The sequence below is a fragment of the Aphelocoma coerulescens genome, chromosome 1 (assembly GCF_041296385.1).
Source record: "Aphelocoma coerulescens isolate FSJ_1873_10779 chromosome 1, UR_Acoe_1.0, whole genome shotgun sequence".
NCBI classification, from domain to species: Eukaryota; Metazoa; Chordata; class Aves; order Passeriformes; family Corvidae; genus Aphelocoma; species Aphelocoma coerulescens.
In genome coordinates this window covers 30,242,341-30,269,601 of record NC_091013.1, presented here as the reverse complement: position 1 = coordinate 30,269,601, position 27,261 = coordinate 30,242,341, and the positions used below count along the sequence as shown (strand labels likewise).

Below are 27,261 nucleotides of genomic sequence, written 5' to 3'. Positions count from 1 at the left end.
ATGAACTGTCCAAGCCAGATAAAAAGAGCTCACAGTAATATCTGGTACAAACTAAGCAGAGAAATCACTGCAAAAGACCCATCCACAGAGAACGGGCCACTCCTCTGCTTTTTGAATTTTCCGGATGGTAGGTCAAATTTTTATATTGTCATTTAACCAGAAATAATTGAAGTATTTGGTAAGAAAGTTTATTTCAGTTCACTTATGTGCTTCTTTATCTCAAGAAATAATATTAGATTGAAATAGTGGTTATGCTTCTATGATAGACAAATAGTGTTGGGACTAACACAAAAATTTAGCTTCTAGTGAAGTGTATTTAGAAATGGATTTTGCCATCAGTTTCCTGGCATATGGTTTTACTAATTAGTCAAAAACACAGAAAACCTTTACTGTGCAATTTATTTTTCAGAGTTTAGCATATTTATGTAGTTTTTTGCTTCAAAATATTTTTTAAGAATAATGTGTATATCACTTCTAGAATTTCAATGATTTAATACTGAACTTGCTAAATTTTACACCTACATCTGTAACTAGTGTAATTGTTAACTCTTGTGAATGTTAGTTCACAAGGGATAAGTTCAGTTTTACTGTTGCAATTTTAATAGGATGTTTTCAGTCAGAATGGATTTTTTTGTTTGCTAGAAGAATGAAAATCACTTTCAAAATGTGCATAGGTTGTATATATTAGTAAAAAAATCTCACAACACTGCTCTTTCATGGTATGTTTACATTGTAAAGTCTTAAGATTTTTAAGTAGAAAAATCTTAAGGTTTTTCTTTAGGTATTTCCAAGTTTTGTTAGTATGCAAGATAATGTTTGTCACTTATATAAGCAATATTATAAACATTTTGTTGGCAAATACATTTTTGGAAAGAAAATCAGAAATATGTTACTAACACAGTTGCCTTCAGAGAAGCAATGAGTTAACCCCCACAGACTGCTGCTTCTGAAACATACGTAGTGGGTTTCCCCTTCTCTCACCTTCCTTTGACACTGGACAATTAGGAACTGCATTTTGATATACTAGGGTAGTTATCCCAAATTTTTGATCTAGTGCTTTTTCAGCACCACACTAAAGTTTTCATTTACAGAGCTTAGGTTTACACTCATACCATGTAGTCATTCTAAGCTATAGGAAGAAGCTGTAAGGCACTATAGAACCAGTCCTTCTCTTGCTATTTTCTGTCTAGAACTGCAACTTCTGCTTCAGTTCATATTGAGGTAATTCAGTGTCTACTGCTGGAAAATGAAAACAGAATCACTTTGCTTTTTAAATTGCATGAGCTCTTTTGATTTTCAGGGAATATTCTGCTTTAATTAGAGCCCTGTATATTGTACATATTCATGCACACAGCCTCCAAACTCTACTTGAACTGCTGCCAGTACACAGCAACTTAAAAATTGAGAGAAAATCAATAGAGTGATCATCAAATTTGTTGGGGAGCATCTCAGCTCAAATATTTTACATTCTTCTGGTGCGGGCTGGCAGCCCAGTAGGTGTAAGGTCTCTCAAAGACATATTTTTTCAGTAAACAGAAGGCTAGCTGCAACAACTGGCAAGTGTGGGGATAGGAAATGATGAGTTTCTTACTCCTGAATCCTTCTGGTGCTTGTTAGAAAAGTTGGTGAAACCAAGTAACTGGCTGTCTCCCTTCCTGGACAAAGTTCTATCTCAAAAATAGTGAAAGCACATCTTCTTGCAACTTTCTGGTAAACACCAGCCTTCCATTTCTAGGGCTGCAATAGCACTGGCAATAAGGGATTTGCCAGTGTCTCCAACAGTGGTATTACTTGTGGCTAAATTAATAATAAACACACACAAATAAAATATCAAATGAGGAAATAACTCATTTCAGAAAGACTCCAAACTTAGTCTACGAAATGATTTTTCTTTAAAAATCAATCAGTTTATTTTTTGTCATCTTGCTGAGGTATCACTCACTTAAACAAAATAGCTCTAAAAATAGAAGGACAGTTAACATAACTGCTGGCATACCTTGTTGGTGGAAAATAAGTTCCTGGAACAAACCCAAACAGTTGGTGGGAAAAGGCTTCTAGTAGAGAAGGAATACTCTGGATATTTTTGCTCCCTGATAGTGTTAAAAATAACTTCTAGGAATAAGCCTCATACTCTAAATGGTGAACAAAGATGAATGCTTTGCTGTGCTGATGCTGTGAATTTCATTGCGTGCTGTTTTGTGAGTATCTTTCTCTCCTAAAGGGTCTGTCCAGCCCCAGGTCACTCATTAACCTTTTATGGGCCACCTTCTTCATTCCTTCCAGGGCAAAACTCCTGATGTTAGTGTTGAAAAGTACCCTTTCAAAATCTGTTCACTTGGCCTAAGGTTTCTGTAAAATTAAAGAATAGATTTGTGCTTGTATGTGGTGCTTTTCTCCAGCAATAATGAAAGCAAGTAGCTCCTCACACATAATATTTCTTGGAGCTCCTGACTCGGCTTTGCTGTGACATTAATGCTGAGATGCTGCTTTTTTTGGTCTAAACCTCATCTTTCCTGTGATTCATGAATATCCCTGCACAATACCTACAATTAAATTCTCACACTTTTCCAACACTAAGTTTTGTTATTGTTTTTTCAGAGTTTAAGTATAATCCCCTGAATATTATTAAACCTTCTAAAAGAAGAAACTTCCCATATCAGTATAAAGCCGATGATATTTCTGAAAGCTCAAAACTGAGTTTGCTCTGAATTTCAGACTTGGCAAAAGCATAGGACTTGATAAGGCTTTTCAACGTTTATTTAGTCTGAAAGCTTTTGGCACTGAAATAAAAATTCCTTGCAGTAAGTGTGACGACAGTACTTACACTGCTTGCCTGTTTTTCACTACTCCCCTTGTGCTCACTATCTGCAAGATAAAATGTAGTTCCCTTCTACTGCCTGTAGTACCCTGTGACGGCTGCTTACTCACACATGACAATTGAACCCACTGCTCTGTGATCTGCAATGAAGAACGTCATTCAAGGCTTTTTGTTGGTAAGTAGAATGCTTACAGCTATGTAGTATAGCTGGATTGCATGCCTGCTGTCTCCTGAGATATGCCTGGGTTAGGTCAACTTAATGCCCATGATCAAATGGTCAGCTTTTTTAATAAAGGGGTTTGCTGGAGAGGTTTTGGGCCACACCATGAGGTGTAAATTACAGCTGGTGCATATCAGTTACACACAAATGAAAACATCAGTGAGATACCGGATCTGCCCTACTGCTGTTATATGAGTACAAGATATGCTCCTTTACCTACCTTTCCAGTCCATCTCTTCAGTTCCCCTTCAGTTTAGCATTGTTTACAACACTTGCCTGGTTTTGCTCTTATTGCTAAATTCTTACCTAGAAAAGCTGTCACTAAAGATAACTCCCTGTTCACAAAAAGACAAAAAAAGTATAGTGCACCTAAGCAATTAATTGAATGTAACCTTAATTCAAAAATATTATATTATTTTCATGTATTTTATATGTATTTTTATATTTTTAATATTCAAAAATATTTTTAAACCCAGGATCTCTTCTTTTCTAAGTTGTGGTATAGTTTCTCTGTGCTTGACTGTGAAGAGAATGCCAATGTACATTTTTCTTCCTTAATAAAAAGCAAGCAAGCTAAAAGAGTCTTCTGCCTGAGGAGCACCACAGCAGAGTAATTCCCCGACTCCCACTAAACTGTCATAACTGTAGTTTCAGTGATGGTAGAACAAATAACATCACCTCAAACTGTAAAACCACTGCTATACACACACACACACACACACACTGTACAGAGCAGCTCACATGATGCACTTTATCACTGTATGATATAATTTTCTGTTCAATTTTCTGATGTACATTGATACAGCATTACTGATGCAGTCAGAGTATATTCTATGATATCAATATTTTTCTTCTTAGTTTAGAAATATGATAGGGCATATGGATTTGATCGTCCTATCTACCTTCCTCTCGGTTTCCATGACATCTGAGACATGTAAGTCACGTTTTAAAAATATTTTCTGGTAAGGTTTGTTCTGTAGAAATGCGTAGGCTGTTTCCAAATTGGTGGTTTTATTTTAAGCCTAAAATTAGTGAGTTCACCTCAAGCCAGAAATCACACCTTAAAAACTAGCTTTTAATGTGTTTTCTCTGCATATTAAAATGAATCAAGCACTATCCATTTCTATGACAGCAGGTCTAGGTTCTACTTCTGCCACTTGGCACCTCTGCAAGTAGAAAGAAAAGGGTCTTCTTGAAAGAATTTGAGAGTAGGTGGTGCTCCAGGTCCCAGCTGGGCACAAACTCCAAGAGCATGCTTCAATTACACTGAACAGTGCACATGCATATGTACCCTGCTGAATCAGGGGTGTAAATGGCTGCTGTGCTCCATAGAAATGCTCTTTAATGTCCCAAATTTGGGGCTGTTAATTGAAAAATGCAGTGCAACAATAATGTTTCCCCTGCACACAGGGGATGTTCAGAACAGTAAACTCTTTCTGGTGGGACAGCTCTACTGTCTCAGCTATATAATGCTGACCAGTGACACAGTGTTTCACAGCACTCATGTACTTCTCTAGCTGAGATGCTGTTTTGTCTGAAAAATTCTGTAAGATACGATCTCTAAATATTTCTCCATATTGTCAATTTTACCATATGAATGCTAAGATTCAAGCAAATTAGATTTATTAAGATGCCATATTCTGCTGAAGAATTTGAAGATGATTTTCACTGATATCATTGAGTTTAGATGAGGCCTTTCTTTTTCTATGTCTTCCCTCTCCACACTATTTTTCCCCAAAGAAAGCTGTATTTCCAATATGTTCCACCTTTGGTGAGGCAATGCTGCTTTTTCTGACCCCCCTGATATGTCCCACTGTCTTTGCAAGGCTTGTGGGTGGGAAAACTGTTAAAATGATGGGGTTGGGGTTACTCAAACCTCATGTGGCTAATTTAGGTGCCCAAATTAGTAAGTGAGATGATGCTTAATATCAATGGAGATGGATCACTTTAGGAAGAACCAGAGCAGAAGTGTTCATGTAGAGAGACTCACCTGATTTGTGCACCTACATGTCTAAAGCCAGCTGGTGGCAACTCTACCATAGAGTGTCATTTTTGACAGATACTGTCTATTTTGGTTCACTGTTTGGTTATTTAATCTCATTTTGATGCTCCTTTATCTACTGCAGTTCCTCTGCCAATCTCCATCTTTGTCCCGTCACCATCCTTGCTCATACTCTCATCTTTCTTTTCTCAGAATGCAATTTAACTTTCAGATTAGTGTTCATTTTCTGAAGCCAGTACAATATTCAGGTACCTGAGCACTTAAATATTTGTCAAAATTGCTTGATTCTAGTTTTTCTGGACCAATTTCAGTATTCAAAAGTAGAAGTATACTCAGTTAAAAAAATAATTAAAAAATTTATTGTCTCACTCCCAAATTTTCTTATGTGTGAGAATATCTAGTTTATTTTTCTAAGCTTCTTATTTGTCTCTTAATTATTTCTGGCATCTTTTCACCTTCCCATCTTCTTATCAGATTCTTCCTTTCAGGCTGTTACATTGTTTTCATTTTTTCCCACCCCATTTCCATGAACTTCAGAGAGAAGATGTTCCTTTGTGGTTTTATTTTATTCTTTTTTTTTCCCCTCAGGATCTAATCTACAGACTTCCTCCTATGTTTTTTTTTTCCCAAGAAAAGAAAAATCAATTTTCTTTTTCTGTATTAAAAAGGCAGAACAAAAGCACTTATCTATTGTATAAATAAGTATTCATTATACTGAAGTAAGGAAAGATAACTACATTAAAGCCAGTATTTTTCTTTGTGTTTTAATTCGTGTTTTGAATAAAAACAGCATTTTAGACAAATATTTACATAATAAGCTCATTGTAAGAAATCATTATTTTTTCAATTATATCCTCTTGCTTTTTTGTGTGTGTCTGCTTAGAATCTAGGGATTTGTTTGCTTGTTTGTTTGTGCCCCCCACATTGATTACTGTTTTTGGAAAAAAAATGGCTCCATAACTCAAGGTAAACAAAATTTTTATTGAAAAACAATCTAGTGAAAATAAGCTTGCTATGTATCGTCTCTGAAAGCCCAAGGAAGGTGGAGGCACATGACCGGCTTACTGATCCAGGAGTGCCAAGTTCTCTGTCTCAGCGGACAGATTTATCTGAGATGTTAATCTTTTGTTCATTTGCAGTTGATCCTATGGAAGGTGAGGCTTTAGTTATAAAATGTCCCAAATGGAGTTCATCTGTGAAAGTCACCTGGTATCGCATGGATACTAACAAAATAATTCCTGCAGAAGAGGAGGGATCACGAGTGTTTTCCATAGAACGATTTCTTTGGTTTCTGCCAACTTCTAGAGAGGATTCTGGAAACTACACTTGTGTAACACATTTGTAAGTGCTGCATGGAAAGTGGAAGGTGTAAGACTGGCAAGAATATATATTTTAATAATATATTTTAAATATTATTTGTGGAAAAGATGCCTTTTTTTCATAAGTTTTCACCCTGCGACTGCTATTTCTTATGGCAGATCATTAAAATTAATCTGTGACTGAAATACTATAATCATTCATATGTTTATAAAATTACTCATATTTATTATAAATATTAATATTTTCAATATAAAAATATAATCACTGACATACCTTATTCCATTTTTAAAGTTCAAGTAATCGCACAAAATCATACAACATGAGTGTGCAAGTGCATTCATACAAGCCAGGAGAATGTTTCCCAAGTCAGATTCGTTACCCAAATGACACTGGAAGAGGAAAAATTGTTTGTCCTACCATTGATAACTATAAGAATGCTACTATCATCCAGTGGTATAAGGTAAATAAAACCCTGATAGTACCAGTGTAGGCCAGAATACTGTGAAAAGCTCTTTGAAACCAAATAAATTTTTCTTTTCCAGGACTGCAAACCTCTTCAAGAACAGAGATACTTCGAGAAAGAAAAATATATTTATATTGAGAACCCAAGAAAGGAGGATGATGGTTACTATACTTGTCAATTTATTTATACCCATAAAGGAAATGTATTTAATGTATCAGCAACAAGAATTTTCATAAGTGAGGGTAAGACAGTAATTCTGCATCTTGCTAAGATAAAAAGACTAATGCCAGAGCAGAGGAAACTTCTTTTGTACATTAAGGAAAAAAGGAGTTTGGTTTGGTTTGTTTTATCATCTTACTTAAGGTTTAGATCAGCTTTATTAGATGAATTTTGTGGATGGCCATCCAAATAGAGCAAGATGGGGTAAAGTCAGACCTGGTCACATTCAGTTTTTTGTTTAAAAGATCCTAATGACTCTTGTTCTGGTTCTGTGGTTGGCAGAGTTCTCTGGTAGCACATTTCTGAAATGAAGGATCTCCTCAGTGAGATGCTACAATCCTCTGCTTTCTGTTTTGTTGAGGGCAGCACAATTTGTAGCTAGGGAGGATTGTCTGGTGGTCACTAGGTAAGTCGTGTTGATGGCCTACAACTTAATGCCTCTTGGTCCATCTCAACTATCTAACATTTATTTGATAGTAGGACTGAAAACACTTTTAGATTTGTCTTGAATGAGACAAAATGAACAAGATATATATAAGCCCAGTGATTACTATGTCTCTGTAATTTTGAACATGGCCAATATGACCGAGGTGTGTGGACTTTGGGTTGCCTCTGGGATGCAGTCTCCTCAGGGAGACTTTGTATTTGGATGGTGGGCTGGGGAAGGGCACCCAGTGATTGGCAGTATCAGATTGCATCAACTTGCAAAACTTCAAAATGCATCTTCAGGTCTGCAATCAGATCAGTAAAAAAAACATCAGAAAGACCTTTTCTTGGGCGGTGGTGGAGGGCTTGAGTTTGGCTTGAGTGGTTGTTTTGTTGTTGTTTAGTTAGTTAGTTAGTTAGTTTGGTTTTAAGAAGTAATGCTAGTTTACAGACTGAATATCAGGCTTTTTTACTCTGGGGAGGCACACAGCCTGTGGGCAGAATGCAGATTTGGAGTGTGGGAGCCTTGACTGCTGTTTTTGCTGCTGTGTCCAGATGTCAGTAGCAGAGTTTGTTCTGATTATTCTGAGCTGGACAGAAGAGAGATTTGAGCAGAGGCCTAGTTCAGTAGCTGGGAAATGTGCCTTTCCTCCTTTTCTACCTATTGCTCTACATGATCATGTTCTATGTGATACTATTCTGCCTAACAATTTTTGTTTGAATGTACTTCCATCAAAACTTCTCTAGCTGGTCTGGAATATTGTTCATCCTGGGTTGCAACAAAAATTTCTGGTTATTATTTGGCCCAAAGGCATTCAAATTTACAAAAGCCTTTGTTACATCCGGGCAGATCTTGAGCTTGAAGTTTATCTGACTTTCTTTGGAAGTCCTTGCAGAAAGAAGAGATTGCAACATAACATGTGAAATCTGGTCTGGGTCTGGCATGTCTGCTCCAGGTTTTGCTATATTCAAAGCACTTAATGACAACTTTGAGTTTTTATCTGACCTTAAAATTAGTATACTGATGAGTGGAGCTGTTATGTTTTGTTAATACTGGAGAACTATGATATACGTTCCTGTTGCCTTGCAGATCCACACTGATTCAGAGGACTTTCTGCCTCTGAATGCTGGCAGCTAAGAACTTGGCATAGTCAGATAGCCAGGAGGTTACTGGCTCTCTCCTGACTTCTATTTTATCATATCCAGTCAGTCTGGGAAGAAGGAACTGAAATGTGTTCCTGCAGATTTTTTAGGGAAATATGGGTTTCACAGAGATGCCTTGAGATGGAAAAGCTTAATGAGGAAAAGGTTAGTAAGCAATGTGTTTGGAGTTAGGATACTGCATAAAAGTACATATTAGCTATTTCATATAATGAATGTGAAAAATTTCTCAAATGTCTCTTAAAAAAACCGCCAAAACAGCTGAGAAAACACACAAGCCTATAGCAGCATTTGCTTCCCCCCCCCCACTCAGCAGCTAAAACAGTACTTCAAAAACTGATTTTTTTCCTTACTTTCGATGTACATAGGCAAAAATTAAATAAATGGGGAGAAAATACTGAAAATATTAACATGTACATACTCCCCAGAAATATTTGGTTGTAGGAATAAAGCCAGATGATCCCAATAGGTATGTGAAACACTGTTAGTTTGCAATTCTGTCTTGTGTACAGATTATAAACCTTATCTTACAAAATGCATTTTCACAACTTTCTAATATGTGTTTTTTTTCCTCTTAAATTTCTAAAGCAAAATACTCACCTCTACCACCTCAAATCATATTTCCAAAGAATGAAGATGTAATAGAAGCAGAGCTTGGTGAGTACAAATTTTAATTTGTTTTTAAATTAACATTTTGTAATGGTTTAGCCAACATGGGTATCTTCAAGAAGATGTAATGATGGAACTTTCCACACAGTTTTGCATCATAATATTTACCAGATTTAATTCACTCCAGGCCCAGGGGTGTGAATTTAGATATAACTGATGGGTTGTTTAGGTATTAAGTGAAGTTTAAGGAGATTTAAATAACCTGTTCTACTCTCACTGGGATAGACTAGGATTATTCACAGAGTGAATCATTACATCTCAGCTGAAAGGTGACAGCTTCCATCCACTTCAAAGAAGGCTGTAGCTAAATCCCTTGAAAGTGCTTGATGGTACTCCTAAGAGGGAAGGATGGATGGTTCTTGTGACTAGAGCTACTCCTTGTTACTTTCAGTCCCCATGTGGAACAGTGGCTGTGTCTCTTGAGGAATGAAGGAGAGCAAGGAACTGGTTGCTGGCCTTGAGGCTGAGGAGCACTGCCTGTCCCATATCTGTGTTGGCAAGCAGTGATCAGACCAGACTGCTTGGAAGATACTGGGAGGGCTGAAGGACAGGACCAAGCAGTGAACTTAGACGTAGACAGTTGGACAGCCCATGATGTAGAACTTGCTCCTGGCTTCCTTCTGTTTAGGGCTGTAGATGTTCTCAGGGATTCAGATTCATTCTGGGTGACTTACATCATCAGGACAAGGTGTTTCTGGGAGGAGTGAGAGTTGTCTGGGGTTTTTCTGTAGTCAGTGGAGAAAGGTGGAACTCTCCAGCAAGAAACTGAACCCATGTGAAATCTAAAGAGATAATCCAGGATGCCTGTCTCCCAGGGCAAGTGGGATGAAGCTGGGCCAGTGGTATAAAGGATTTTAACTACCACTCCGCTGTTTCTGTCCTACACCAAGACTGCTCTGGTAGCAGATACTGCAGGAATCCACAGCCCTCTCTGTGCCATGTGCTGGGCTCAGAGGCTTGCCGTGTTGACTCACATTCCCATTCATTTTTTCCTCTTTCCCCCAGTTGTTCTGTCACTCAGAAATGAGATGGTCTCTGCTCCAAGACAAGCTTTCTCTAGTAAGATGGTCAGTGCCTAGTGCTCTGTGGGCTCTGCCTATCACTCTGGCACTGCCTACATGGAGAAAATTCACTTTATTTAAAACCCACTTGCTGTACTGGTTCTATTGTCTCCTGTTTGCAAAATTGAAGAAATTTCTCCATGGTCCCTAATACCAATTCATAATCTAACCATAAGATTTGATATTATCTAAGACTTGCTTAGATGCAGACTTACATGGAAACAATTTAACATGTTTTAATTATACCTTCTTTCAGTGCGATGGTGACCCTTACTTTAGAATAAATATTTCCTAATGGGAAATATTTAATAAGTAATTTCCTGCTTTAGTTTTGCTTGGACTGGTTTCCTCTACTTTTGTCCAGCTTGAATAAAATCCAAGATAAGGCAGCACTAAAAGTCTTATGCAAGATAATATATATTGAAATTTAATTAGGTTATTTCTCTGTACATTTGTCAACCAGCATATTTTTTCTATGTTCCTCAATAGCTGATTACATGTGTCAAGCATCACAAGTAGAGGGTACGTTGCCTTCATAATAATAAATATAAATAATTACTTTTGTAATCCTTGGTGTGTTATTAGATCATTTGTTGAAAAATTCATTTTACTATTTCTTTTTGTCTCTTCTATGTACCATTTTGTCAGCAGTAGTTCAGAAAAAATATGTCAAAATTGTTATGACAAAACTCACAAGTTGTATGAAGATTTGTAGAAAGAGATGTTATGAGGAAAATAAAATCATGTTTTTAATCAAGGAATGTTTCTATCTCTGTATCTTGATTAGGTGCTGGTTTGTCTCTGAAATGTCAGGCCCGCCTGGGGATTAAGAAACAGCCACTGGCTGCTGTCAGATGGGATGTGGATAACATCCCAGTGAAAAGCCTTGTTTTTTATAGATTTCATGAAGAAACTCATTTGTAAGTGCATATAACACAGAATAATTTTTCTTCTAAGCAAACTGTACCTAGCCATTAAAACCAATGGTACCAGCTCTTTCTCTTTCTATTAGTTTTGAAGGGCGTGAGCAAGAATACTATGAAGAGACTACTTTGAATATAACTGAAGTAAAAAAAGAGGATCTGCAGTCAAATTTCACATGTATAGCATTGAACACAATGTACAACACAAGAGTCACGGTGACATTACGACTCAAAGTGCAACCTGCGGGTAGGACTTTTTCATTTTGATCCTTTACACTTTGCACTCAGTTTGAAATATGTTGGTGAGTTTATTTTATTATTTGTTTCAGACAGTAAAAAAGTTTCAGTTAATAAGAAGCAAAACCAGCCTGCTTCTTCCCTACGTGTTCAAGCCAGTTGCAAAATTCTTGTGGCTGAGTCCTTGGGGTAAATTCTGTTGGGGAGAAAGGGGGACGTTATTCAAAGAGTATCAGTGAGAGATTAAATACTCATGACTGTACAGCCCTGTGATAAGAATATCTTGTTTCTAGGATATTTCTCCATTGTGACAAATCAAACTATTTTTTTCTGGTGTAAAACCACGACAGAAAATAGGCAAACTTTAAAAACAAGTGTTTCAGCTGCTGGTTTGCCAGTTTGTTTGCCTTTCTTACTATACTGGATCCACTGCCGTGCCCTTTTTTTGACTGAATGTTGTGTGACTTACATCTTCAAAATCTCTCTTTATCTTCTATGAGTGCTGCTGTGTTCACTCTGTGCCATGCAGAGGTGTGAGTAGCACTTCAAAGGCATTTCCTTGGTTTTGTTTTTAAATTCCTGGTTCTAATAGTACTTGAAAGAGAAGGAAAATCCAGGGCAGTAAATGATAGGGACAGGGATAATCCTTTGCTCATATGGGAATTTTCTTTTCTAATAGGGATAGCCAGATCCCTAAGCATTGTTGCCAACACTCCTGAATCAGATTGCTATGGCAGAAAATGCTATTTTGCCTGTGAAGGCACAAGAAGAAGCTGTGATCAATGGTTTCCTTTTTCATCCCTTCAGATATGGTGAACCACCAGGAATTGTGGAATCATAGAATGGTTTGGGTTGGAAGGGACCTTAAAGATCATTTAGTCACAAACCCCCTGCCAAGGACAGGGGCACTTTTCACTACACCAGGTTGCTCAGAGCTCCATCCAACCTAGCTTCAAACACTGCCAGGGATGGGGCATCCACAGCTTCTGGACAACCTGTTCCAGCGCCTCACCACCCACACAGTAAAGAATCTCTTCCTAATATCTAACCTAAAACTACTCTCTTTTCTAGAGGACTTTGAAAAGAAATGTCAAGGCCTTTAATAGGGATTGGTTTTCTATAAGAGAGTGATGGGAAGAGTAAAATGAAGTGTACTGTGACCACAGGATGTGCACACATCCATGTCCTGCCATATTCTCGACTGCTCATGATGTTCTACAGGATCACGACTTCAAAGTCTAGACATATTTCCTTCCTGTAGCCTGGAGTAGAAGGGACATAGGTGAATTGTAACAGCAGAACAGCACCCAGCAGGAAGGTGGCAGGAAGTGTTTTGGTTGGATAGGCAAGTTTGAGTGTGGCTTCACTCAGGAAGCTGGAAGCACACCACCTCTGCACTGAAGTACCCGAGTGCGGGAGTGTACTTGCAACGAGAGGGAAGGAAACTGAGTAACAGCGTCTGCTCACTAGTTCAACAATACAAGTCCCTGACTGGCCCCATATTACAGACTAGATGAAGGAGACCATATAGCATATTCTGTATTCATCCCATGAATCATTGAATCTGATTTCTGTTATAGTCAAATCTTATTTTGTTTTTTATTCATAGGTCTTCAGTAAATGTTCATGAAAGCTCTTGACTGTGACCCTGCTTTCATTGCTGCCCTTTTTGTATGGATATCTGTGCCCTTGTCCTTGTTGCTGCTGTTGACAAGATGTCTGCATCTGCTCCTCAGCACTGTTGGTGTCAGCAATGCTATGTCCAGAAGTGGTGTGCTCTACTTTAGTTTTCTTCACTCACTCCTCACACAGCTGAGCAATATTTATGCTAAAGCAATGCCGCTTGTCTCTGAGAATAATAAAAATGCTATTAGGATTTTCTTGTGCCTCTCATCTTGTAAATGTGTAATGAAGATGTGCACACTCCTTCTTTTTTTGTGTTTTGTGTGTTTGTTTTTATAGGAAAAAATATTTTTTCCATTTTTTTTCCAAATATGGATTGCTCCTTAATGTTTCCCTCAGCACAACTTGTGTCTGCTAGTTACTATCTCGTTAATGTTTTTTTTACAGTCAAAGCAGAGATAAAATACAGCCCAAAGCATCAGCTCTAATTTTTGTCAAAGATGTTTAATGCTAAAGCTAAGCTTTTGGCTCATATTTGGTAGACTGATGTGGACAGGAACCCTAGACCCAGATCTCTGCCTTCACTCTGGAAGTGCATCCACCTTAGAAGCCAGAGAATATAGAAAAAACTGCTGCTCTTCTGGAATTTGTCAGGAAGTTGTTTTCTGACATGTTTTCCCTGGCCTTTCCAATATTATTCTTTGCGAGCTGTTAGTTCTGTATTCCCATTGCTCTTGAATATAAATAGAAGATGGCTTACTCATGAACTCAGCTGCTAAATGATGCAGTAAAGTCAAATGAAACAACAGGATCTATTCAACCTTGTTCAGGGGCTTGTGGCACTTGCCCCCATTAGCCGAATGTTCATGAGCGAACTAAATTAGCGAATGTTTAGCTAATTTATTCCAGAGAAATGAGAGGTTAAGCCAGCATTACTGGGAATCAAACCTGCTTGTCCAGGAAGCACCTCTGCGGGGCTCTTGTCTGACATGTTACAAACTGCATAGGCATGTCACTTCTTTTCCAGCCTTGGTCTAATCAGTGTAACCCCAAATAGAAACAGTGTTTTTTAGGTTTGTAATTGCAGAAGTTGGTGTTGGAACAGGTTTCTTTTCTAGATGTTTATAGACACTTCATGCAAGACACCAGTAATTGTAATGTTATGATGAGCACACTGTCGACAAATGCATCAGTAAGAAACAACCTCAAACTCTGATGCTTGGGTCATGCCCACTGGGTAGTGGAAGGGGTTTCCTTATTTTGTGTGTGTGTGTATTGACCAGGAAAATGGATCAAATAATAAAATTTGAAGGGGTCCCCAAGGATGAAGTTCCTTTGTAGGCATCATGTGACAGTGGTAAAAATATGGCCAAACTTTGCTTCAGAAGAAACTGGTTGTTTTCTTGCCCAACCTTATTGGAAGGTGTTTCCCCCGGTCTAGCTCTGGTGACGTAAGCTTCATCACAAAGTTTTTTTATTTCTTTCTCCCTTTAAATGCCAAAGAAATAAATGTAAAGAATGTGAAAATCATGTTAAATTTACCTTGCATCCTACCAGAGGAAAGGGAAAATGTACTTGTAAACTCCTCATTTATATACCTTTTCTGCAGAATTTCTCAGGCACACCTTCCACTAGACCAAATTTCTCAGCACCCCATCCAAGCTATTCTGGAACATTTACAGGGATGGGGCATCCACAATTTCTCTGGGCAGTCTGTTCCAGTGTTTTACCACTCTCAGTGTAAAAAATGTCATCCATATATCTAGACTTAATCTATCCTTGATAGGTCTTCATCTCTGAGGTAAAGGTGGTCAGATTCTAAAGCTCTTCCATGAGCTGGAACTAAGCTCATAAAACTAGTGGAACTAGTTCCATGAAACTGGAACTAAGGTGGGCAGCTCCTTTCTTTCCCAATTTTTCTTACTCATCGTTGCTATTATATGCTCCTTGGCCCTCTTGAAAGGAAAAAGCAGGAGAGAACACCATCTGACTTCAGCATAGTTTATTTTATTTTTGTGACCGGGACATGTTCTGTTCTCCTGTTTGTCTAGTGTCATCTTAGTTCTTATCTTACAGATTTTATTACTTGCACATGCTTTTTGTACCCTGTTTGTGCAATCATGCCAGAAGCCTCCACTTGTCCTTTTGTAGACAGATGATTTCCATGCGTAGGCTTAGATGTCTTACAAAATGGTTGTGTTATTACCAGTTTTAAAAAGTTACAAAATACTTAAACATCATTGTCAGCTGTAGTTTTTAGTGTAAGCAGCTCGGGATTCAATGAAGTGAATACTAATTATATACTGTATAATATGCTTCTAGTTTAGGGGTCTATGTGTTGGCTGTGCCAGATGGGGAAGGGAAAAGCTTTGTCATCTCTGTTTTGAGCTCCTGAAAGCTGAAATAGAAATAAAAGTATGAGGCTAAAGCTTCAGCACACAGGTTAACTTCTCTGTTGCTAACAATATATTCCTCTACTTTGCAGAGGTTCTTCCTACTGTCCTGCTGATTGCAGGATCTCTAGTTCTGCTAGGTGCAATAGCAATCTCAGTTATACTTTCCCAGTCTCTCCGAGCTGATATTGTCCTGTTGTATCGGGAGATATTCCAGTCCGACTCAGTCAAGGATGGTAAGTAATATTTGAGAAAGAAAGTTTAAAAAAAGGAAAATGACAAATCATAGAGAAAGCAATTTATTTGATACCTGCTTACTAACTTATGGCTCCTGTACCTGATTCCTCTCTTTCTTATGCCTTTAGTAAGGAGAAGTCATGCATAGCTCTGCAATTGCTTTACATTCCCTTGTTTCCTGGTTTCTGTAGTGCTGAATTGCATAAAAGAGGGATTCAGTCCTGGTTTTGTAGTTTTTTAAATGAAAAGATTTGCCAAAAAATTTGCCATAAAAAAAGCATTGAAAATCTGATTTACAGTGCTATTAACTGTACTTGCTATGTGTTTTCTAAAGCAAAGGAACAAACCTGCTGGCTGACATGTTAAAGGCACATGTTAGAGCAATACAGTTTTTATAGGCCAAAAAGAAAAATACCAATAGTGTGGAAGACATTTCTGGAGGAATACATCCCTCCTAACTTTATTGATGGAATTCAGACATCTAAATTTAATTGCAGTCAAGGTGCACGCATGCAATTTTTCATCATAGTCATGAAACCTGGAGATCTGTGGCTGGGTTCAGCTGTCTAACTGTAAGCAGTTGGTGCTGCCTTAGGGCTTAAGTGAGACCTGAACCCCTCTTCGGGGGCAGCTGAAGGGCAGGCAGTGCCTAATGACATGTTGAGGTACATATTTTTAAGGGACCAAATCCAGCTAAATGGACAATATTTAAATCTGAAGCTGACTCTTACCACACACATCTGCGTGGTAGATATCTACAGCTGATCTAGCTACTTCTCTTTAAAGGGGAAAGAAGTATGCTTTTTAGGGCAGTTTCCATTTAAGTATATTTTAGGATGAAATGAATCAGACTCTGGAAATGGACATTTCATTATTATTGCAGAATCACAAAATCACAGAATCAGTGAGGACCTCTGAGATAATCGAGTCCAACCTATGACCAAACACCACGTCAGCTAGACCATGGCACTCAGTGCCACAACCAGCCTTTCCTTAAACACCTCCAGGGATGGTGACTCCAACACCACCCTGGGCAGCCCCTTCCAATGCCTAATCATCTTTTCTATGAAGAAATTCTAATGTCCAACCTAAACCTCTCCTGGTACAATTTGGCATTATGTCCTTTTCTCCTGTCACTGGTTGTGACAGATAGGCAGAGTTTTACCTATTGGTCACAGCTGGTTGCCTGGGAGAAGAGGCTGACCCTCACCTGGCTACAGCCGCCTTTCAGGTGGTTATGGAGAGCAATAAGGTCAGCCCTGAGCCTCCTCTTCTCCAGACTAGATAACCCCAGCTCCCTCAGCTGCTCCTCATAGGATCTATTGTTAGGATGGTTTGAGCAACAACCTCAGCCCCAAAAGAAAGGATATGGCTATCTCCACGGGAAAGAAAAAAACATTTGGGATTAGAATAAAAATGCTGTAATGGAAAATTTAATTGAGAGACATGAAGCAAAGAATGAAATAAATATTTGACTTTGTGCTTGGTTCTAAGATTTTTTCCTAAGTAATGGGGTTTTCACTCAGGAGTATGATATGTTGTGGGAATGAAGAATCATTTCTTCAAGACAGAAGAATTTAAATGGAATATCTTGTCCTGAGAGACAAAGCCTGTTAATAGCATATTGTATCAGTGAAATAATAAATGCTGAGCTTCATTGCTGTATCATGCTAATACACATAAATCAACTGAAATCTTACTCCATATTCTTTGGGATACAGCCTTCACAATACAAAGGTCAGGTTCTCCAAAGCTACAAACACACAGGACAAAACAATTGAGCATGGAAAACACCAAATATACACAGTCTTTAGTTTTCAAACATGTACCGGATGATAGACATTATTCAGATTGGCCAGAACTTCTTCTTAGATCTCTATCAGTGATGAATATTTTTATTTCTCTCCTACTTTTTGCAATAGACAGCTCTAATTCATATAAGCACAACACTCCTTCCTCTTGTTTTGCCTTACAGATGGGAAGATATATGATGCGTATGTTATCTACCCCAAAAACCACACCAGTGAAGCTAATTTTGTGGAATATTTTGTTTACCAAATCATGCCAGATATTCTTGAAAATAAATGTGGATATAAACTGTGTATTTATGGGAGAGATATATATCCTGGAGAAGGTAAGTTTCAGATCTGATAATACACTGAATTACTTGTCAAGCTTGACCAAATTGTGATTCTAGTCCCTTTTAGGTGTATAGGAGGTCACTTTACATCCCTGACCTTCATGCTCATTTCCTCAGCAGCCATCTGTCTGCTCTTTCAGGCCAGGTGACACAAGGCAAAGCAAACTACAAGGAAGGGGCACAGACTTCTTATCATCTCGGCATATGCAGGAAATACGACCCTGAGTGTGACTCTTCTAAATATACACTTGCTCTTTGGAAAGTCTAACTCTGCACAGCCATTATCTGGGCAAAGCCACAACCAAACTGTGCATGAGTTGGCTTGGCTGTCTACAGGACAAGGAAGAGGAGAAACCCACAAACTGGGTTGAGGAAATATATTTGCTGTGATCACTTGGGAGTTCTCAACCTTTTGTGAGGGCATTAGAGTCACAGGAAGTTCAGCTTCCTTTCACTGACATGTTCTATTTTCCCTTCACACAATTTCCAGCATTAGTTCAGGAGAGAATTGGTATGCTTTATACCTGCTTTCTTGTCTTTCAGGATGAAATCATGTTATTTAATCTGGGCTGATTTCCATATAGACACCCTCCACACTGTTGCATATGATTGCTGTCATCTAGGTGCTATCTGCTTTCCTCCAGAGCTGACTTGTCTGTTTATCTTGTGCTCTGGTTCTTCTGTAGACCATATCTTTTCTCTCTGCCAGTGAGCAGGCATGAAGCCTAAGCTGGTGCATTTTCTGTTTCCCATTTCTGAAATCATCTGCATTGGGCCAGGTGTTATTCATCTGACCTGAGACTGAGGTCTTTGATGTCCTCCTGTTCTGGAAAGTTGTGAAAGAGCTGCCTGGCCTTGGGAAAAATTAAGGTAAAGAAAAGTTGCAAAAATTGTTGAGCCAGAGCATTCCCAGATCCAGCACAAGGAACTAACTGTAGCTCACAAAACTGTCAATGGCAAAAACTTACACCACTTGTAGTGGTCTGGCATGCCCCAGCAAAGGAGAAGAGGGTACATATGGAGCTGGCTGATGCACGTGCAAATCAGTTGGTTTGTTAAATAATTGTTGCATTGAATTTCCTCAGCTGGGCCCCCCCTTCTTTTCTTTCGGTCCAGCATCACATGTTCCCACCAAAACAACTCCAGCTTTCATTATACAGACCATCAGAACCTCTTATAACTGGGATGAGTGTTTCACTGGACAGACATTCATCTACACTCTACCTCCCATAGACATCCCAGCAGGTCATTGAGAAAAGCAGCTCCCAGAGGCTTGATGTGGAGAGTTCCAAGCTGGCCCAGAAGTTTCTTCCATAGCACACTGGCTCTTAAGCTTCTGATGTTCAGCACTTCCAACATCACAGTGACAGTGGCGTTTATCAGCTGTCCCTAATATGGCAGTGGGTAATGCAAACACCTTCAGCTGTGCTGACACGCAGATGCCCTGCAATTCTTGATCTACCCCTGCAGGGTGAAGACCAACATAATGCACAGATTAGCATATAAATTAGCACACGATAACTCAGGACAATTAACTGTAATTAACTCTAACCCCACCTGTAAATAAGCCTCTTAGAAGCAAGTCACCTAAAAGTCTCCTAATGGCTAGTTTTCATGAGTAAGTATTGTAAGATCATTTCTAAGGCATTAAACTTGGCACAACATGATTCCTTACATGGAGGTTGTTGATCAAACACAAATTTGATACAGTCAGATCTACTGAACTTGACCTAGGTCACTGGACTAGAATTTCCTAACAGTACTTAAAAGCAGTGAAAATAATAATTTTTCAGCCAAAGAAAACATTTGAAATGAAAGCTTTATGTTTTGGGCTTTTTGCTTTTCTCTCCCCCTGCCCCATCTCCTTTGGTTGGTTGGTGGTTTTTGTCTTTTGGAGCAGTTTAGGGGGTAAAGTCTTTTTCTAATAAATAAACTGTACCAGACTGAAATGAGATAGAAGTTATTTCTGGTTACAAAGCAAAGAAAATAGTTTCCAATCACAAAAGAATTTAAAAAGAAATAACACATTGTACATTGCTAGATGCAGCCAGTGCAATTGAGAAGAGGATGCAGAAGAGCAGACGGCTGATCATCCTGCTAACACACCAGCTGATTCATTCAAAAGAAGATGCTTACGATCAACACATTGCTTTATACAATGCCCTCATTCAAAATGACACAAAGGTGATCCTTCTGGAAATGGAGAAAATTGGGACTTATGGGAATCTTCAGGAATCTCTTAGGTTTATTATTAAGCAGCAAGGTACCATCAAATGGAAAGAGGAGCACACGGTGCACCCCCAGTCCCCCAATTCTAAGTTCTGGAAACAGGTGAGGTACCATATGCCACTGGCACACAGATCCTCACACTCGGCTAACACCAGGTGAACAGTCTTGGAAAACAGTGCTGAACTATTAGGATGGACTACAAGCCCACAACTGTTTTTCCTTTCAGAAGGTATGTGATTCTATGGTCTGGAAGTCTGGCTGTGTTTATTGAACTTTTTTTTCAGTCCTTCAGTTGAGTAATGGTAAGGCAAATTGATGGAAGAGGTCTAGGAAACTGAGGGAAGATTTTATAGTATGGTGTGAGATTTCTGTGAAGAAAAAATTCTAGATTTTGTGGAGAAAATGTCACAGGAAACCAAATGTACCTATACTATTTCTATATATAGTTATATATAACAGAAAGTTATGATTGTGAACAACTGAATGCCTTGCAGGTTTACTTCACCTTTATAATGCAGTTGATAAGATATAAATGCCTTCTGTATTATTTGACTAGAAAGTATAATGTGTATTTTGCAACTAGAAAGTATAATGCTATGCTTTTGTTAACTTTTTTCCCTGACACTTATTCCTTTTGATTCAATAGTGATACTCACAAGATGGAATTTTATTTTTCTTAGTATGGATGTCTCACTAAAGGCTCTTTTGAGACTGATATGAATACAGCATTAAAAAAATGCAGTTTTAAGGGAAATAAATGCACTAATATATATAAGTATTTTATATGCATTTTAAAATATTTTATATATCTATTAAATTGAATCTCTCACAAAGGGGAGATTTTACATCTTTCAGGTACAATAACCATGCTGTTACTCTAATTATTATCTTCAGGTAGAAATAACATTAAAATTTAGGATTTTGGTACACTGATAGCACTCCTTTAAGCTACTGAAAAAATTGTAGTGCTTTTTTATAACAAGAAATATCTACCTTTTTTCCATGCTTTGGCCTCATGTGAAAGTATGTGTATACATACTTTCTTCTGATAGGAAATAACCTTAGATGTAAAGGTCAGAGCCAAATCTCCTTCTAGTTCAGGGTAGTATGAACAAGATGTATTCTAGTACAGGTATCCCTGCAAACTTTAATCTTTTTAGCTTTTTAAACCCAGGAAATTCTTACTGTCAGAGAAGGCTTAGTTTTCAGCTTTAGACTTGCTACAGAACGGACTTAAAAAGTGAAAATTAGATGCAGAACACTTATTGTTACCCAGTCCAGGATTACAGAACAGGCAAGTTCTTTTCTTTTACTGCAAGTTTTTATTGAATATTGATCTTCAGACTTATGAAGAGCTATTTGGAATAGAAAAAATGTGCATAAAATATATGTATAGATATTTTTCAGCATTCAGTTAAAAGATCTATGGCAACCTAGACAATTTTTCACTAATGAGTTGTATTTTCAAGTGTTCATTCACTCATCACTCACTTCACCACAACTATAAAGCATTTAATGTTGCATTTTGTTATTGCCTCATTAGATTGTGTGCAGTGTTGGGCCCTGTTCCTAAAGATACCTCTGGATAAACCTTACTGTCCCTGGGGAGGCTCCACAAAATGGATTCATGCCATGAGACTTGGTTTATTCCTACGGTACCATTTCTTCCCACAGAGAGAATACTAACACTAAGGCATAGTAAAACCAGGAAAGCCTGTTGCTATAAACTATGAAGATTTTTCACATAAGCTTCTGAGCAAGACAGAATATTCACCTCCAAGATTATCACAGGATAAGTTTTTAATACGGTCCTGGACATGTAATGAACAAGAAAGGATGATAAGTGAGAATCTTGGAAATGAGAAGCCTGGGATGAATTTTAAACTGGAAAGGGATGAGGAGAAGGTACAGTGAGGAAGTGCATGGGATCAGCAATGAGCCAAATCACTCTGAAACATACTGATGTGTCATTGACTTCTGTAGTCAGTGTAGTTATTGTGGTGAAAAACAAACTCACTACATGGCTCTTGTGGTGATGCTACTTTTTTTCAAGTTTCATGCTCAGCGCAGAAAAAAAAAGAGGAAAATTGTAGGAACCCAAAGTGCAGAGAATATTTCTCTGCCTGTTTTGAAGGGTTTTTACCCCCTTGAACAATACTGTTTTGACCTTCGTCCATGGAAAAAATTGCCAACTATCCAGCAAGAACTAGAAAATACAATGGTGTGAATTAGGTGATAGACTACTATGTAAGATTGTCACAGGGTGAAAAATTTAGAGGTTTTGGGCTTCTCTTTGTAGTAAATAGATAAGAGCAAAAACATCAAAATGGAGGATTGTTGTTGTTCTCCAAACCTTCTTCTTCTTCTACTGCTCCATATTCTGCAGTAAAACTAATTTGGGAGGATTGGACAAAGAATTCCGCAGTTCCTGGCTGTGTTACTAAATAATTGGTAGGAAAGTGAAAATAATGTACGTTTTTAGTAACCATTGGTTAAATTATCTTTAAAAGGCTGTGTAAATCTTGATAATTAGGCTTTCTGCTGCATTCTCTGCTCTGTGCTGTGTCTGGGTCATGCTAGTGACTCTGTTTCTCTGATAAGACTTAATAAACAACTATCTAGCAGCAGTGAAGGCTGAAAGTCTCCATTTGTCTCTCGAACTAACTCCTGGCAAGGACTTTAAAACTCTCTCCCATCAGGAGAGATTTGATTTATGCCACAGGCTGTGGCAGAAAATAGTTCTTATTGTGGTTTGCCAGCAGTGAACAAAATGGCCTTGACAGAAAGAAAAGGGGCAAATTCTGAGAGTGACAAAGAACATTTACAGGACCAGGGGGTGAGTATGTGACCATAATAATGACTAAAAAATGCTGCAGTTGTCATAGTTTCTTTTGTTATTCCTTGGTATTTAGTAAAGAAATATGAGATATACATTAAAATGGATGTCTTTCTACAGATGTTATCATATTTGTAATGTTAGAGAGAAAGCACAAAAAGTACTGTGGAATACTTTTACAGCATCATTACAGTAACAGCACCACTGAGGCCACATCAGGAGTCCTGGGTTCAGTTCTGGGCTCCGCAACAGGAGAGAGACATGGATATTCTGCAGTGAGTACAACAAAGGGCCTTGAGTTTGGTGAAGGAATTGGAGCATCTTTCCTATGAAGAGAAGCAGAGAGAGCTGGGACTCTTTAGCCTGGTGAAGTCCCTCATCTGAAGGGAGGGTACAAAAAAGAGGGAGTCAGGCTCTTCTCAGTGATGGCCACTGACAGGACAAGAGGCAATGGGTGAAAACTTAAAAAAGGGAGGCTCCCTCTGAACATCAGAAAGGTTTTATTTTTATGGTGAGGGTGGCCCAGTACTGGCACAGGTTGCCCAGGGAAGTTGTGGAGTCTCCAGCCTTGGAGATACTAAAAAAATCTCCAGGGCTAGGTTCTGGCCAATCTTGGGCAGGGGGGTTGACTAGATAACTTCCAGAGGTGCCTTCAACTCTCAGTGATTCTATGATATGCAACTTACAAAGAACCTAGATTTTCAAAACCACTTTTTTGATTAAAATTGGGTATTTTTACACTAAGAAGTCTGCCTTCACAGAATAACAGAATGAGAGTCTACTCTGTGAAAAACAAAACAAAAACAAAACAAACAAACAAAAAAGTCTTCTTCCAACATAGAAATAAATAAACATAGAAATAATAACATAGGAATAAATATAGAAATCTTATAGAATATTCAGTTTGGATGCTTTAAGCTTAAACTAAACAGCACCAAGGCAATTTTGTTGCTTAATTATATTGTCCACAAAGAGTTTTAATGTTCTTCAGTTTCTGCCCTGTGCTTCTCTGGTTTTGGCACCCCAAGGTGGAGAGCAGATTTGCTTTAACTTCTTTAATAGAGCAGAGTCATCCCGCCCTCTCCTGGGTGAACAGGGACCCAGAGATTCTGACCAGCTAGAAATCCTATAGGTTTAAGATTTGATGTTCCTACAGCTCCCATGGTTGTGAAGCCCAAGAGACTGACCACTTACAGGAAGTTTTTAGAAATTTTTGGAAGTTTTCATAGTAAGCTATTATTTGTAGTATATGCAACATTAATTTCTTACTTTTCATTGGACAAAGTCTGTTTGAAAGATGATGTGTAAAATTGATAGTATATTCAATTGAATGTACAACTGTATGTTCCTGATTCTTTCAGGGGTTGAAAAACTACAGCTGTTGTTTTAGACACATATCATGCATGTCCAGCTGTGTTTTGGACAGTGGGAGGACACTGGATGCTGCATATCTTGTATTGAGCAAGGTCTTTGTCACAGTCTCTGTTAGATAGACAAATCCACAAAAGTGAGCAGAAAAACAGTGGGACTAAAGTCCCTGTGGGACCAACGCATTGTGACCAGCACACAGACCTCAGCTCACAACAAATCACTAGAGACATCCCTCAGGGAGTGATATCAGTACCAGGACTGTTTAGCATCCTTATTGATGACCTTGACAATGGGACAGACTGCACAACCAGTGGATTTTTAGACAGAAAATCAAACTGTGGAGGGATACTTGACCCACTGAAGCACAGGGCTGCTGTTTTGGACAGCAACAGGCTGAAGAAATGGACTGATGAGAAACTCACGAAGTTCAGTCCAAGGCATGTGCAAAGTGCTGCATCTGAGATGGAATAAACCCATTCAGCAAGGCAGCCTGGAGGTCAACCTAACACAAAATAACTTTGTGGAAATAGACTGGATGTCCTGGTTGACACGAAAGTGGACATGATTCAGCAGTGTATCCTTGTGACTAAGGCAACCAACTGCACCCTGCACCTTACTAATGAGAATGTAGCTGTGGAAGTGGTTATTCCCCAGAATGCAGCATTTGTGAAATCATCTCTGGGGCACTATATCAAGTTTTGGGCTCCCCAGTACAAGTGAGGTACTGACATATTGAAGTCCAGGGGAAGACCACCAAGAGGAAAGATCATACAGGGAGAGGACAAGAGGCCCTGTTTCCATCTACAAGAATCTAATGAAAAGACAGAGAGAATGGATGGAGCCAGACTCTTCTTAAAGGAGCACAGAGATAGGATAAAAAAGTAACTGGCACTAATTAGAACATGAGAAATTTGTATTATGTATTAAGAAAAACAATTTCACCATATGCATGGTCCAAAGCTGGAACATGTACCCAGAGAAGCTGTGGAATCCCCATCCTTGTAAGTGTTCGTGTCTCAGTTGTACGCACCCTGAAGGGGGGCTGGACCTGAGGACTCCCAGAGGTCCCTTCAAACCTGAATTACCCTGTGATACTGTGATATGGAGGAAAGTTTGAAAGTGTTCAACTTTGGTATTTTAATATTTATGAGAAACATATGAGGCTCTAACAGACACATTTTCAGTTTGTAACCTGCTTTTCTGATATCAGGGGAAGATAATGCTGAAAAACTATTGAATATAACTTAACCTCTGCTAAGAATTAATATAACTTGTATATAGAGATAATAGGAGTAGTTTAAGAAGGACTACTGCCAGCTAACAGCAAACAGGTTTAAACCATGGTTACAGGAGTTGGATGTGTTGCAATTTCTGACGGAAATAGTTTCAGTTTTTCATTTAGTACCTTGGTATAGTTTATGTCGGATGGAAAGGAAGCGAAAAACTGTGAAGTAACAGATCTTCCCTAACTGATTGATCAGGTTGTCAGAGCTTCATTCAACAGTCTGTTTTCCAGTATTAGTGCAAACTTTCATGTTCATTGTGGCATTTTCAAAATGAAAATCTAAGCTGTAGCTATTTTTAGTCAAGTTACATATCTATTACCAGACTAAAGTTTCTCTATTAAAATTGTATTAGTCAGAGAACTAAAAAGTGTGAAGTTTATTCTCCTTTCACATATATTCATGTATCACAGAGCTAGCTATGTCAGTTGAAAGGACCAATTGAACACAGCTCTTTCTGCAATGCAGATTAAAGTTCAAAAAACTTGTGAGTGTTTCAAAAGAGTATGAAAGCACATGAGAGAAAATGAGAGAAAAGCTCACGGAAAATATTGCTGTAAAAGACTAAGTAAAAAAAAAGAAGTTTCAAAACTGTCGCTATGAAGACTTAGTCTGTGAAAGTAAAAAGCTGATGACATTTTACTTTATGATTTTATTTGTTGGCTGCTAAATAGTTTCCAGACTGTCTTAAAAAATCATTATCATCTTTATGATATCTACTTTCTTTTTGGTTTTAAAATCAGGTACTAAGTCATAGAACCAAAAGCAGTGTAAAGTACCTTTTACACATTTTTAAAGTAGTTATAGTTACTTGTATCCTTAGCTTACTTTCCTGAAATTGTGCTGATTTATGTTATCCAAAGGTCTGATTGTTGTTATATACATATTGTTTCAATCTGTGATGAGGAAAAAAATGAGATGAGACAGTAAAACACTCCAGGGTTTCTTTGCTTCACCTCTGCAATGAAAATATGCAAGACAGCCAGCTCTGTGTAATCCCTCCCTCCTTTTTAGTGTAACCTGTTTGTTTTACGTCTAACGTGATCCCTCTTGTTGCAATTGGAACCTTTTGCATTAGGAGTTGTCCTGGGTAAAAAACCCAAAAGATAGCTGTCACCAAGCAAATTTCTGAAGATGAAAAGGGTGATATGAAAATAAAAGAATTCCTGAGGGAATGACTTTTTCCCACTGTTACCAAACTAACTTTATTTAGAAGTATAGTGAAGTATTGAACAGTACTCAGCAGATAAACTGTCCATGTAATTAACAAAGGCAAGCATTCATTTACTCAGGAACAGGACTCAAACAGGAAATATGCCTGTCAGAAACCCCTGGTGGAACCACAGTTCCAATGGATCAACGTTTGGCTAACAAGCCAACTCAACTAATGGCATGATGGCTTATTTAGAAGTGAATACATACACTCACTTTGCAGTAATGGAACTACAAAATGTTTCATGTCTTGAAAGTTTTCCTTATTCTCCCCATGAAGGGGATGGTAGCACAGAAAAAAATAGCACTCAAATGGGGACATTTCTCATAAAACCAATATAGAATCATGTCTTTTGCCTTGTCTATTTTCCTCCACACCATATTTTGTATTTTTTTTTTTGTGGGATGTATTTTTTTT

At 38.2% G+C, this 27,261-nt stretch overlaps 1 protein-coding gene across 7 annotated transcripts; it reads left to right on the top strand.

Annotated features, from left to right (window-relative positions):
- Positions 1-26,001, top strand: IL1RL1 (interleukin 1 receptor like 1). 7 transcript variants are annotated; one of them, XM_069005517.1, is made up of 12 exons: positions 40-127; positions 2,904-2,993; positions 3,897-3,972; positions 6,180-6,381; positions 6,652-6,820; positions 6,903-7,065; positions 9,218-9,286; positions 11,147-11,279; positions 11,372-11,529; positions 15,628-15,771; positions 17,748-17,906; positions 19,954-21,664. In XM_069005517.1, the coding sequence occupies exons 2-12, from the start codon at positions 2,964-2,966 to the stop codon at positions 20,298-20,300; spliced, it is 1,650 nt and encodes a 549-aa protein (XP_068861618.1). In that variant the 5' UTR covers positions 40-127; positions 2,904-2,963; the 3' UTR covers positions 20,301-21,664. The 7 variants fall into 7 exon arrangements, 5 of the variants coding, with proteins under 5 accessions (XP_068861601.1, XP_068861618.1, XP_068861642.1 ...); XM_069005525.1 differs by lacking the exon at positions 40-127 and adding an exon at positions 2,133-2,198; XR_011148494.1 differs by lacking the exons at positions 2,904-2,993; positions 3,897-3,972 and adding an exon at positions 24,339-26,001 and having other exon boundaries at positions 1-127; positions 19,954-20,370.
- Positions 26,002-27,261: the final 1,260 nt, after the last annotated feature.

Coding starts and splice junctions, on each gene's coding strand:
- IL1RL1 (XM_069005500.1), top strand. CDS start 1: ATGAACTGTCCAAGCCAGATAAAAAGAGCTCACAGTAATATCTGGTAC. Junction 9,287..11,146: donor TGTAATAGAAGCAGAGCTTG/GTGAGTACAAAT, acceptor TATCTTGATTAG/GTGCTGGTTTGTCTCTGAAA. Junction 15,772..17,747: donor GTCCGACTCAGTCAAGGATG/GTAAGTAATATT, acceptor TTTGCCTTACAG/ATGGGAAGATATATGATGCG.